General features: G+C 33.8%; 1 protein-coding gene across 4 annotated transcripts; it reads right to left on the reverse strand.

Annotated features, from left to right (window-relative positions):
* Nucleotides 1–3,444: 3,444 nt before the first annotated feature.
* LOC101205210 (transcription elongation factor SPT4 homolog 2) lies at nucleotides 3,445–9,522 on the reverse strand. 4 transcript variants are annotated; one of them, XM_011653056.2, is made up of 6 exons: nucleotides 9,363–9,522; nucleotides 9,139–9,262; nucleotides 8,917–9,008; nucleotides 8,434–8,489; nucleotides 7,649–7,710; nucleotides 3,445–3,709 (listed from the first exon to the last, which is right to left on the reverse strand). In XM_011653056.2, the coding sequence occupies exons 2-6, from the start codon at nucleotides 9,226–9,228 to the stop codon at nucleotides 3,659–3,661; spliced, it is 351 nt and encodes a 116-aa protein (XP_011651358.1). In that variant the 5' UTR covers nucleotides 9,229–9,262; nucleotides 9,363–9,522; the 3' UTR covers nucleotides 3,445–3,658. The 4 variants fall into 4 exon arrangements, with proteins under 4 accessions (XP_011651358.1, XP_011651357.1, XP_031739203.1 ...); XM_011653055.2 differs by having other exon boundaries at nucleotides 9,139–9,275; nucleotides 9,363–9,521; XM_031883343.1 differs by having other exon boundaries at nucleotides 9,139–9,278; nucleotides 9,363–9,521.
* Between the last annotated feature and the right edge of the window lie 5,473 nt (nucleotides 9,523–14,995).

A 14,995-nucleotide genomic window follows, 5' to 3' on the forward strand; every position in this document is an offset into this window, starting at 1 on the left:
TTTCATTGTGGACATGTGAGCTTATTTTCAAAATTGTTCTATATAGTGTAAATATTTTGTCGGATTGTCATACTTTTTAAGAAACCCCTTTATAAATCCAATGACAATATTAAATAAACATCAATACTCAATAGTTCAAATATGAGTCGAAAATCATTTGGATATTTTAAACATTTTAAAACCACTCACAGTCAAGATAAGATTTTCTTTTGGCTTAAGCACTTGGCCAAACTCCTTGTCAACCTTAAACACATGGTAGCTTTGAAAAGCCTTCTCAACGCCTCGTAAAATCTCCCACCTTACTTAGCTCAAAGTTTTCTATTAAGCTCTAAAACTTGCCTGAAACTCCCTTATTTGTATACTCTTCTGGTGAGAATTTTCATGTCGAAATGATTACCTTTGTCCGAAAGCGAGTTTCAACAAATCGTGTTTTGTCACATAGCTTTCATTGTCCAAATTATGATCATCAATGGATATTTGGATTAGAATTTACAGAGCACTACCTTTCAAATGTAAGGATGACATCAAGTACTTCTTTGTTAAGAAATCTCTAGCCGCCTCAACGCTTGATTGAAACGCATCAATGTGTCAAATCGCGAGAAACACCTCTAGTCGACAACTCTTTATCGCCTACCATCTTATTGTGTGGCTTATGATCATGGTCGCATAGTATAGTACAATTATAATGCTTTAGCATAATTGATAGTTCAATATACATGAGTTGTACACGTCTAGATATAACATATGATGTTAGCATAGCTAAGTCGTTTTACAAGCAATTCAGGTCAAGATAATTGGAAAGCTATTTTGAGAATTATGGGATACTTAAAGCACACTAAAATTTAGGGCTTACATTGTACTCGATATCTTGTTGTACTTGAAGGTTATAATGAAGCTAATTGGATATCGAATACTAAAGACTCCACATCCACAAGTGGTTACATTTTCATTTTTGGGGTGGGGCTATGTATTGGAAATTTTCCAAACAAACACGTATAACACAATCCATAATGGAGTCTGAATTTATAGCTTTCGATAAGTTTGGAGAAGAAGTAGAATGACTTCGAACTTTTTTGGAAGATATTTTCAACTAGTATAAGTCAGTGCCAATTAACTATTGGAAGGACACAAAATATTATATATAATGGTAAGTCTCGACATATACGACAAGAACATAATACAATTAGACAACTCTCTCTAGTGGAATTATAACAATTGACTTTGTGAGGTCAAAAGATAATACTACACATCAACTTACTAAAGGTCTAACTAGATATTTGGTTAAAGTTCATAAAAAATAGGATTAAAACTTATAATATAACGTTAATTATAGAGACAACACATCCTAGTTGACTAGAGATCCTAAGATCTAGGTTTATTGGAAAAATCAATCTATGGATAACATAATGAGCGTTGCGTTGAAATTTATCCATTCTAAGGATGATGGACATTGCTAATGTGGTTTTAGGTCAAGCAATATGCTTTTAATGATTTCTATAAGTGGTTGGATAATAATCAATAAAAAGAGCATATGTAGTTAGTTCTTTATAGATATCACCTATATGAGTGTGAATGAGTCTCTTCTATGAGAAGAGGTGAATTCTTTAAAACACTCATGAGACCATAACCATATGGTATTCAAAGTCAAAACGAACACTTATGAGAACAAAGTTTGTTATAATGAGAAATTGTGTTAGTGTCTTAGTTCACTCTAGAAGAGTTGACATTTCAAGGCATCAAGTCCACTAATTAACCAAATAAACTTGATTGATGCTCACTGAAAAAAGTTAAAAGTTTTGGTACATTGTGTTCTCTCATAAATGATTGCATCATTTCATGAATAACTAAACTGAAGAAAAGACACACTATTCAAATGGCTACAAATTAGTCTTTAAATAAGTCATTTCTTCGATTGTTCTCTACATACTTTTTTCGTGATATTTTTCCTTCTTAAGAAAACTCTCCCCATTTAAAAAAATGTTGAAGTTCTATATCCATAAAGTTTCATTCGTTGATCTTTTGGATGTGGTGCTACTTCTAGAAGAAATTTGGTCTATTCTATTATAGAAACAATTACTCTCAAAACTTAGATACTAAGGTGAGTAAATTTGGCTTAAAAAGACAATGTGAATTTGTTCGGCATAGATCTTTAATGTATGTTTTTCTTAAGGTTTATCGTAGTATTGCTTTTATAACCATTCATACTTCCTACATGCTTTAAAATTTCTTCCAAGTCTTGGTACTTCTATTAATTTGTAGCATAATAGATTAGACCACCTTGCTCTTTCTACTACTCAAAATGTATTCAATTCATGTACTTTGAATAATAAGAATGATCGTTTGTGTCATCCTTGTGCCTTAGAAAAATCTATTACCTACCTTTTACTGATTCAACTACGGTCTGATCCACTTCAAATAATAATAATAATAATAAAATTAACACTATTATAGGCAAAATGGTAATAAAATGGGTAAAATAAAATTAAAAAACCTAGAAAAGTTTTTAAAAAAATTTAGACACTTTCAAAAATCGCATAGGGCATAGTATGTGTTTTTGTTTATATATATTTCTAGAAACGTCCATATGCATCGTCATTTAACCTCACATATCAAGCCTTTTCAATTTTCATTAAACAAACATCTCCTTGAAGGCAGAGAGTGGCAATGCATATGAATAAGTTGGTACTAAAAAAATTATGTAGCGCACTAGAAGAGCGATAAGAACCAATGTCTAGTTTGTAGGATTGGAGCACCAAACATTTTTCACTACCAAAAATTCATTAACCATTTACCAACAAATGATTGTTGCTCATCGAAGCTTGACTATCCTACTATAGCCTCCTTATAAATAGCAATGAAATTACACAAAGAAGACACATTGTAGTACATATTCTCAAGAGTTTTCCCTGAACCCAACCAACGAGAGAGAAAAAATGAAAGGAAAAGCACCTGGTAACCGAAACTTTAGCGAGAAAAAAATGAAAGAATATATACGAGCAAAAAGTCCAAAAAGAATCCTTCAACCACCTATAAGAACAATCTGTTCTAAGCAAATCCAACAAAAACAAACACCATGAGGTACTAAACCCCACCCATCCTAAACCTCATTCAAAGACTGCTCCCTCTCCCTCGAAAAGTTCTACTGATTCTATCATTCTACACTCCCCACAATGTACAATAAGCCTACCACAATATCTTTCCCATATCATGTATAGGAATAGCAAAGTATGGGATAACGTTGTGCTCCAGTAATAAGATGTTCTTTTTCCTTTTATTAGTAACTCAACTTAATCCGAGCAAATGTATCAACTTTTCTTCACGATAGCCATCCATAATTCAATCGAACCCTTTTTCGTATGCCAACATTTTTTCTCCTTAACCAACCAAGAGCAATAAACTAACAGTTTTTGGTTAACCCTGTGTTCTAAGCAACTCAAGTTCAAATTCTTCAAACCGTTAGTATGTATTTAATGATAGGCAAAAAAGATATGCAAGGGGAAGCAAATAAAAATGTAGAATGTAAGGTGTTAGCAACTATACCTTCTGTTCATTTCAATCAAAGAACAACACACACTAAATGCTAGTTCAATTAAGAATACTAGTACGTGAACAAGGTGGAATTCTTTGTAATCAGAATAAACTAGAGATTAACATAAGGTTAAACACGTTTTGGTGGTGCATACTGCACGCGCTCCTCTTCACATAAATTCTGCAAAAAACAATAGCATTAGAATATATAAGAATTACAACTTTACAAAGTCATGTTGTAGTACTCAGACAGCAATGGTAAAATGAAGGTAAAATGAAGGCAAAATGAAACATTTCAGGTGCTCGATACGACACCACAAATTTCATCTTCAGGCACTAATAGTTAGATTTCGAAGACTATTAATTAACTTGAAAAAATTCCTCCCAGCCCTCCAGGACATAGGACTTGTAAAGCTACTCTGCACTACCACTTCGTTATACCCAGTTACATCATCAATAGTTTTGGATATTAATAAAACCGATGAAACCCAAAAACATGCAACCATCTCATTTGAGATATATATCTTGAGTGAAGAGTCCACTCTTTCAGCAATCTGTAAGGTATCCCTTACTAATATTTGTATTAACATCAAAGAGTTGCCCGGAGGCTACAATTCCTTGGAGTGCAGAGAAACTTAACCTCCCTTTGCTCAAGACTACTGGTTTACTTACCAAAAGCTTACACTAGAAAATAACATCCTATTCTATATATAGACTGACCACTCCTCACTCCCATACAGCCCTAGTGGTCCCCACCATAACCAACTCTCACTCATGTTACCCTTTTTTCCCCTTCTGGAATATTTCAATAGAATTGGGGCCCTAACACAATCACCTCATTAGAGTTGTCTAATCAGAGAAAAAACGGTTGTTGCATGCAAATAGGAAACATAAACAGGCAGTCTGATGGTCTTTTGAAAGTACAAACGGTACGAGCTCTTCATTGTGTATCACAAAAATTTATGAGAAGAAGGGATTACACCATCAATTGAAGTGCAAAGGAGACTCATCAACCAGAAAGCGAAAGAGGTTCAGGGAATAGGGGTGAAGTTTTGAAATGGATGAGTCTAGTACATGTGGTAATAAAGAAAGGACGGGCAACGGTGGTAGAGAACGAGATAATGAGTTGATCTTGGCAAGAACAATCATTGATTGGGGAAGCTGCATAAATTATTAGTTAGAGAAGGAAACCCTTGCCCTCTATTGACCAAATGTTAGACTGATTGGCACAACATAAACACTAATGTCTTCTGGATGGTTACTCAAGATATCACTTTTCTTTTCTTTCTTTCTTATTTAATTTTGAAAAGGAAACAAAACTTTATTAATAAAATGGAAAGACACTAATGCTCCAAAATACACGACACCCAACCAAAGGACAAAAATAAGAAGCAAACAAACTGATGAAGAATACAAATCAAATAAGACAGAAAAACCTTCAACTAAGAAGCACAAAAAAGACTTAGAGAGCCCCATATGACTCTTAAGAGACAAATTGAACCAAAACATACCAGCCCAAACAAAGAGAAACGTCAAACCAAAAAACTGACAAGATTGCACAGCAAAAGACCAAAAATTCTAAAAGAAGTCCTTCAGAAATGGAAATGAGACCTCAAGGCAAAAAGGGCCATAAGAAACTCAAGGTAAACACTGTTAAACTATAACTCCTGGAGATCTAGAAGGAATATTTGCAGTTGAAGACCACAAACCTTACTAAAAACATTAACTTGCAAGGAACATACAGAGAAAACATTGGTGATGCTCCAGCAAAAAGACTTTGAACTAAGCGATCCAATGTCTTCATTTGCAAAAAATATGATAACAGCTTTCTGCAAGTATATCCTTCAATAGTAAATCCTGTTGCAGTATTTCTCCATAGGAAATTCACTTCCTCACTCCTCATGCTTACAATTGATTCCTCACCATCATCAGAAGAAGATAAAATTTCTTTAGGAGAAAGGGGATTGGATACCCCTTTAATAAACATCTTATCCGGGGAGAGATAAAAGATTGCTTAAAGAACTTGTCAGGATCCAAAGACTGGTGTTGTTGTGAAGCCAACAAATGAAGAAACCAAAAGATAAATACAAGATTTTTCTAAAGCGTGGGAATTTCTTTCTTTGCAGTCAAGAACACTGAGAATTTCTTTCTTTTGAGAATAATGCAGAGGGAAAGCTTTCATGAACCTTGGCTTCACCCTGTTTGAATTCAGGGCAGGTTGAAGAGATGATGAATGCTTAATGTCATCTGGAGGCTCCTCTTGTGGAGAAAAATCATCCATGGGAAGACAAGGAGTACCTATATCATGACCATAGTCATCTGAGTCATTCAAAGTATGGAGTAACTGATGCTCTAAGGGAACTTTTGGACAATCCTTTACTTCATTCAACTTACCATCATTTGACACAATAAAAGCTTCATCTTCCATTAACCATTTTATCCTCTTTAAATCAATCAAATTAGAGAAGTCTTTATAAGATAAATCTCCATGTAAGTCACATTTGTAATCAAGGTATGCCAACCATTCCCTCTTGAAATTACTCTCAAGCCCTATTTCACTCACCACAATATTGCCTAACTTTCTCATTCCCTAGCCATTAATTACAACAAAACTCCATAACAAACTTCCCAAACTAATTACCAATATGCCTTTATAATAATCTAATCGCAGTCCTATCAATATCATCAATTAGAATTAGCTCCAGAGGAGACCGTCCACATCCAATATGGTACTTTTGCATTTAGAAGAATGCCATACACTACGCATCCATCACATTCACAAAGGTGCACAATGATGATCTTTTACGAGATGGTAAAAAAATGCGGAGTTATCTAAGAATAAATTCTCGGTATTTGAAATTTATTCTTTTAACAGGACATGAAAAATGTCAACAACAAGAAATATCTCTAGAGAAGATGAAATGTTCTTGCAGGACATTCTGAAGCGAAATTATTCAATGGGTTTGGAATGAATTCATAGGGCCTTTCCATCCTCAAGCAACAACAAATACATTTTGCTATTGATCACGTGTCAACATGGGTCATGGGTAAAGGCAATACTCCTACAAATGAAAGCAAGGTAATCTTTGCACACTCTTGGCTAAATGTAGGGTAAGACATAGGATAACCCTAGCCTTTCACTCTCAACCAAATTGACAAATAGAATTTTGCAACAGAGAGGTAAAGGTATACTTCAGAAGACAATGGACTATTCACTCAAAGATTGCACAAAGAAATTAAATGGTGCATTGTAGGCATGTAGGACTGCATTGAAAAGTCCACATGGGATCTCTCTTTACACGTAGTTTTTGGCAAAACATGCCACCTTCTAGTAGAGTTGGAAGGTAAGGCATATGAGAATGCAATGAGTTTGTAACTAGTCGACGAGAAGGGATTGTAACAGTTGAAAAAGATCAATAACTTATGAAACGAGGCATATGAGAAGGCTTGAATTTATAAGGAGATGAGAACCAAGGCATGGAAAAACAAGTACATTTGAAGAAAAACTGTGTTTGGGTCAATGGGATGTTGCTCAACAATTCGTGCCTCAAATTATATGACCATGAAAATTGAAATCTAGGAGGTTGGGTCCTTCTACAGTAGTCCAACTTTCCCATGGACCAGTTGAAGTGAAAAATCTTTGTTTATGTTTTTCTTTGTGAGAAACTGTCTACCGCCAAGAGAGATAGAAGTATATACAAGGGTAAGTGAATCCTCTCCAATTTTTAAAAATAAGCCAAGCCAAGCCAACTGTACTGTTTTAAATGGAAAGACTAAGGGTTGTTCCCAACCCAAGGGACCAGATGTCCTCCAATTCCACATGTACCAATTTCCCAAACCTGATGTTTAGTTTTTGAAGTTAGGCAAGAGAAGCCGCTGAATTTATTGATAGTTTAAAACAACACAAAGAATAAAAAACAAAAACAGAAAACAAAGAGAGAGAGAGAGAGAGAGAGAGAGAGAGAGAATTAAATAAGATTAGTAAATCAATGAAAAATCCTTGACCAGAAACAATTGACCAATGGGCATTGATATTCCTGATGGCTTTGGTACAAGATGAACACAGAAGAATGAATCGTGTCATGATGAAATTTATGCTAGGAAATGATTGGTTGCAAACCTGCAAATCCTCGGGGAGAGCCTCTGAGACTGCAAGAGTGTAACAACCTGGAACGAATCTTCCTACAAGATTGGAAGGAAATATAAATTCTGAAAATCAAATGCCAAATGCTACTATAGAGCTAACAAATTATACACAAAGCTAAAAGGTTACAAGCAAGAAATTTAATGAATTATTAAAATTAGGTGAAAAGAAAGGTAGATAAGACAACAAAATTCAAAGAAGAGGAAAAAAAGAAGCAGAAATGCTGGTTTCATAAATTCCAGGTTACTCAACAATTCTATCAACAATGATCCTATAATAAAAATAAAGGTCATTGCTCCAAGTTGCCAACCATTTCATCAAGCATACAAATAAGTGAACTAAACACTAACCCATGCAATACATTATTCACTGAAAAATTTGGGATATTGGTCAGTTTTAGGCGTTCAGCAGCCACGAAGCAGTTTCTTACAATTATAATTCAAAGGATATCAGAAAGTGCACAGGTCCAAGCTTCAAACGAACAACTGTTCATGGTCTAATATTAGGCTCGGGATATGGACAAATTTATATATTAAAGAATGAAAGTGACATCCTTTCTTTTGTTCTATGTACGGACGTTCTTGAAAGTTGAAACTTGGCCAACAGAAGTTAAAAAGTCAGACAGGAAGACGTTATCTGCTACTAGAATAACAAGTACTCAGGTTAGTCAATTCTAAGACAAAAACATCTTTAGTTGCAAAAACTAATGGGAGGGGGGTAAGAAAGAAGAAAGGGCCTCATATGGTAATAATTAGCTTTACCAATTCGCAGCCATCTAGCAGCCCAACTTCTGGCAGGATCCATGACTGAAATTATCCTGCAAGATATGGAAAAGGGCAGAACAAATGTAAGTGAAATACAGCATGATCATAAGCTGAATATTACTTCTTTTAATATTGATTGAATCTTTTAAGGTTTCATATAGAAATTTGGTAGATGTCCATTGAAACAACTGAAATTATATGTCATGCCCAACCTTCTATGTATTAAATCATTGATTGACCCAATACCTTAGTAAATTTAATATTGTGTCATCTCCCAAGTTAAAACGAATATTAATTGAAGAGTAAATAACATTGCAGGAGTTCGAAAGCAAGTTCTCCTAAACCACACGCTCTAATATCATATTAAATCACCAAAAGGTTAAGCTAACATTATCCACGTTGGATAGGAGCGTTAATTCCAGAAGAAGACGACAAACAGTAAAACAAAAAGAGAATAAAGGAATAGAAAATTATACAAACCCATTAAAATTAGGGGTTGTGCATTCTACAACACGCTCATGGTCTTCGTCCATCTTGAAGAAGGGGCAATTCTCACAGCCCGATTCTCGAAACTGTATGGATGACCAATACTCAATATAACATACAATTCGAGAAGTTCAAAGATCTTAAACTATTAGATATTGAATGCAAGCATTTATAAGAACAACCAAAGATTCTTGAAAAAAGGAGACTGCAGCTCACCTGATCGTAAGTTTTGACAAGACGACAACGAAGACAAGCTCTGAGCTCATGCCCGAAGCTGGTAGGAATTTGAGCAGGTGCGCTTGCCATTACTTCCGATCCCTCCCTGATAGTTTCCAATCACCTACTTGAACCTTCTGCTGATTACTCCAACAAATATTGTCGGTGAGAATCCCCCACTTTAGAAGGGGGAAGAGAAAACTTTTGATAAATGAAGAAGTTACTTGAATGTATGGACGGCGGGGGCGGAGGCAAGGCAGCGGTTCGAGGGAAAAAAAATGTCCGGCGGGCGGCGTCACGGAGGCAGTGCACACTAGGGAACGAATATTAGTACTGACCGCGGGAGGAAGGATGAGAAAATGAAATTTAACCAAAACATCCTAATATTATAGCTCTAATCCAAGATTCCAAAATGCATTTCTTCCTTTTGTTTTCATTCCCCATCTCTTTTGTTCGCCTCTTGTGAAAAAAGAAAAACAACGAAGTTATAAGATGAAGAGTTAGAAACATAGTTATTAGATTCAAAATAATTAAGTATATAATAATATTTTAAAAATTTACAAATATATTCAAATTTGTCTATTACTAATATATTATGTTATGTTGCAAATATTGATATATCATTAATAGATGATAAGAGCTTACGATACATAGATTTTGCTATATTTGCAATTTTTTTTAATGTTGTTGTATACTTAATTATTATTCTTAAAATTGTCACAAATTATGATTACCTTTAGAATAAGTCCACATCACACAAATTTATTGTTTGCAAAATAATAAAAACAAAGTCCAATCCATATATGCAAAATGTAAAATGTCACAAATGCTCTCGTTATTGATATAAATTTGATACACATTTGATACTGCTTGACACAATTGATATACGTTTGATAATCCTTGATAACCTTTGGACTTTGATACACTTGATGCACCATAATACTCTTTGATACAGTGTCACATTTTGTCCCGCAAGCATCATAACGTATTGTGTTACGTTACAGGGTATGACTTGAGCATTCTTGATACGTTTAAACATCAAAAAGCTCAACTTAGGTTTTTAAGCTTAGCTCAATCGTCTGATCATGGAACACTTGTACTTATTTTCATGGTGATAAGAAAATAACAATACACACTAGATAAGAAAAGCCAACTCCTTTTCATTAACTTCCAACCATGCAGTTTATATTACAATTTACATACATCCTTGAAACATGTGTATAAAACTTAATTTAAATGCCTTGGACAACCTTCTCGCTTAGTAAGCCCTTTAACCATTCTTACTCTAGCCTTAACGCATGATCACCTAGAAAATGGAAAAACTTAAAACATAAGTCAAAAGACTTAGTGAGTGAAGTTTTAAGAAAACCTTTTGGAAACATGTTACATAAATCTTAGTCATTTCAATCGTGTAATAAATAATACACATTAATCTTGTATCTCTTTCACCGAGAATATGAACCATTCCCTAAGTTAAGACCCATCATCTTGCGTTTCGACTACTATGATATCCTTTTTATCAAAAGAATTTGGGAATACTTTGATTCATTCCTTATTGCTCAAGCCGCCTAACACAATGCACATCTTTTATACATTCGTTGGCTTCGCTCCACCATGTAGTCCTTTTCTACCTTACTACTTTTACTCCTTATGTGCACATAATAGTTAATTCTTTGATAAAATTAAGACTAATGCTTTGAAAACATTCTTTCACATTCATTAGAACACAAAGCATTACTTTTAAAACATAAACTTTCGTTTAAATCTCTTTATAAACATTCATTACAAACATGAATTTAAAAGAAAGCTTTAAGTTTACAAACATTTAAAAATATCATTACTCATAAAACTTAGTTGCCTTAAACCCAGATTGCTTTTGCACTTCTTCTTCTCATGTAGTCCTTCAACCGCAACTTCAACACTTAGTTTTTCTTTTCAGAATCATTTTCTTCTTTTAATTATTTCCTCTATTTATACTAAACCTAAGTTGGATTAGTCATCTTAAGATACGATTACTAAAATACAAACAACTCCTACTTAAAGTATTATACGTGTAGGTTTGATATTTAACGTAATATTACTAAATTTTTAGCTTAACACGTAACCCTTGTCAAATAAGATTTGATGTTTCCTTGCTTGCTTCTTCTCGTAATTACTTTAATCACCAAAGTCCTTCTCGTGTTGCCTTCATTACAAATAAGACTTAAACGTCTATATGCGAGTCTTCAAAATATAAAATTCTTCAAAACACCTTCTCTATGAAGAAAAAAAGTCCATGACAGCGAAATATTTTACAGAATCATTCCTCAATTTAATTTGGGAATCCCAAAATACAAGTACATTGGCAAAAATAATTAAGAAACTAGTTTTCTTATTCAGACTTAAAGACTAAAGACTAAGCATACTTTCTAATTATAGATTAGAGAAAGAAAAACTTACTTATTTATGTCTTTGAATCTATAAAGTAAATCTCCAGATTGAGACACCACCTGTTAGAGACCTTCATATCCTTTGGGAACCAATTAGGATGGAAAAAATGTTTAGAGATAAACTATTTCCTTTTTGCTCAAAGCAAAAACATTGGCTTTATTGTTCTTGATTAATTGATCAAACAAAATTATTTTCTTCTAGATATTTATAACTCTATTTCCTTCTTGAAGTAAGAAAGAGAGTATGAGAGAATCATGAGATTCTATTAATTTAAAAAATATTAAATTGATAGAAATTTCAAATCTACTAATTAATTAACCATTAATCAATTAGTTAATAATTAATTAAAGGGAAATTTCCAAAACTAGCGAATTTTACAAAATATTTACAACCTATAACAAATTTTATCACTGATAGTAATTGATATGCTATCGTGATAGAAGATAAAATTCAAAATTTTGCTATAGTTTGTCAATATTTTAAGTTATTTTGCTATTTTTAAAAATATCCCTTAATTTAATCATATTTAATCAATATTTTATTTAAATCTTATTTAATGAATATCTTTCTAATATCTTATAGTTCTATATTAATTTATTTAAATAAAAAAAACTAAAATATTAATTAATAGCAAAATTAAATATCTTATATTTAAATTAAATTAAATTCTAATCATATCCAAAATTAAATTTATATAATAAAATTTGATAAATTTTATATTATAATGTATCACAGCTAAGACATAGGGAATACGTCTCATATCCTCAATTTCTTGAGGTGTCTTAGGACACTGTTCCTTAGACAAGTGAACCCCATGTCAGAAAGGTAATAAATCCTTCTTAGAATTCTGCATCGAATATCGAACCAACATTTTTTTTATATAGGTTGTCTGAGACAATACTAGCGTTTTGTTCTTATGATCCCTTATGATTCCTTATGATTTGGATCCCTAAAACATATTGTGTCTCTCCCAAATATTTTATTTGGAATAGGTTGCTAGCAAAATTTTAACGTCAATTAGGTATCCTACATCATTTCCATTGAGAAGGATATCCTCAAAGTACTAAGAAAGCTACTTTACCTTTGTTGATTTTCTTGTATACACAAGGTTTATCAATGTTTTGGTCAAAATCGTAAGATTTGATCGCAATATCAAATCTAATGTTCCAAGATTTAGATGTTTATTTCAACCCATAAATGGGTTTATTTAGCTTGCAAACTTTTTGCTTCTAACCTTGGATTATGAACCCCTCGAGCTAAGACAGAAAGATACTCTCTTCAAGATTGCCATTCAGAAAAGCAGTCTTGACATCCATTTGTCATATTTCACAATCATAAAAAAGTGGCTATGAACAAAAGAATCCTTATAGACTTTAACATAGTAATAAGGGAAATAAAATTTCTCATAGTCAACCCCTTCCTTTGGGTATACCATTTTGCTACAAGTCTAGCTTTGAGAGTCTGTACCTTTCCAGCTGAATCTCTCCTTCTCTTATAGATCCATTTGCACCCTGTAGGTTTCACTCCTTCAAGTAGATCTACAAGCTCCCACACTGAATTGAAGTACACAGACTCCATTTCAAGGTCCATGACTTTGACCTAGTGGTCCTTGTCTACACCATCCATTGTCTGTTTTATAGGATAATGGATCCTCAACACCATCATCGATTACAAGAATATGGACTTATCACGATGCCAGAAACGACGCCGCTCAAAGCAACGTCGATGTTAAGTAGCTTTTGTCGATGTCCACCACAATACGTCGTCGTATGAACCTTTCCGCAACGTTCGGGATCACAATGTCGCAGAAAGTTTACTAATTAATTTGTTATTTTACTTTTATGCGACGTACTTCTCGGACACCCATCGCGTACCTCTCTGCAAGATGACGCGATGAATGCCTAGTAACAGAACAACCTCTTAACTTGTCTCTTTGCAAAACCTTTACCTCGAACTTAGACTTTCTTATCCTAGAGGAAATTTACAACTTTTATACTTTACTCCATCGCTTGGTGATCTTTACATAATACAAAACAATGTTAGCCTTTAAACGATAAAAATGAATAACAACAATAATGCAACGAAATAACGTAACTTCTTCTTTTTAACTTAACATTTTATAGAGTTCATGCTTTTACAATTACATTCATTTTCTCGCAAGTTACAAAATTAAAACTCTCTTTTGATCCACTTTTCTTCCTCCACCACCCAATTCTGCTCCTTATGGCGAGGGTAATTAAAGGTGTAAAGACCTCATTCTCATCCATCTTTTTGGTCACCCAACAACCATTTTTAGGTACAACCCTTGATGCTTCTTCTGAATTGAGTGTCTGCCCCTTGGCGTTAAGGAGTGAAGTCCTTACCTACCGACTCCTTAAACACGAGATGAGATGACATGACTTGCACACCGCACAAGTTTCATAATAACTCTCCTTTCCCTCATTTACTTGGCTTCTGCGCTTGACACTCATTCCTTATTTAGCTTCAACGTCTGACAATCTGGGAAGGTAGAACTTAAAACGTAAGTCAAAGACTTAGTGAGTGATGGGTTTAAGAAATACCTTTAAGGGGAATACAATATCTTCAAATATGATAACCACAAGGTCATTTCATATGTATAATTCTCATCGCATCAAAACATAATCACAAGCTTTTATCACATCAAACATGTCTGGTATGATAGTTTTGGTTAAACTCAAGTAACGGTTAGGTTGTGATACAATCCTTTCACTACGTTGAGACATTTTCAACGATTGAGAAGGATGAGACTGACCTGATGTGTTTGTTTCATCAACTGTTGACGAGGGACTAGCTTCATCAACAACCCTTGTTGATTCATCAGTAGCTTTACTTAATACTAATTTTCTTCATAGTTTATGATCTTTCATGTGGTCTTCTTCCAAGAAAGTAGTAGTTGTCGATACGAACACTCTATTTTCTTGTGGATTAAAGAATAGACCACCTCTCGTTTCTTTAGGGTAACCAACAAATTGACATAACCTTAAACATTTTTCCAACTTCTTGAAATTTGTCACTAATACGTGAGTTGGACAACTCCAAATTCTGAAGTGACTTAAACTAGATTTACGTCATCTCCATAACTCAAAAGGTGTTTCAGAAACACTCTTCGAGGGAACATTGTTCAAGATATGAACTGCAGACTCCACTGCTTACCCCAAAACGAGCTAGGCAATTGAACATAGCTCATTATTGAACGAACCATGTCTAACAAGGTTCTATTTATCCTTTCTAATACATCATTTTGTTGAGGTGTACCAAGTGCTGAGAGTTAAGATTGGATTCCATGTTCTATCATATAGTCCTGAAATCTCAAATCCATGTACTCTCGACCTCGATCAGATCAAAGTATTTTAATATTTTTACTTAATAGATTTTCAACTTCTGCTTTATACTCCTTGAACTTTTC

This window comes from Cucumis sativus, chromosome 3, assembly GCF_000004075.3.
Source record: "Cucumis sativus cultivar 9930 chromosome 3, Cucumber_9930_V3, whole genome shotgun sequence".
NCBI lineage: Eukaryota > Viridiplantae > Streptophyta > Magnoliopsida > Cucurbitales > Cucurbitaceae > Cucumis > Cucumis sativus.

Bases quoted from the DNA above. Each gene is read 5' to 3' on its own strand.
- LOC101205210 (XM_011653056.2), bottom strand. From the start codon at position 9,228: ATGGCAAGCGCACCTGCTCAAATTCCTACCAGCTTCGGGCATGAGCTC. The intron at 8,490-8,916 runs GTTTGTATAATT...CATATCTTGCAG, and splicing joins ACAACCCCTAATTTTAATGG to GATAATTTCAGTCATGGATC. The intron at 7,711-8,433 runs GTAAAGCTAATT...CCAATCTTGTAG, and splicing joins TGCTAGATGGCTGCGAATTG to GAAGATTCGTTCCAGGTTGT.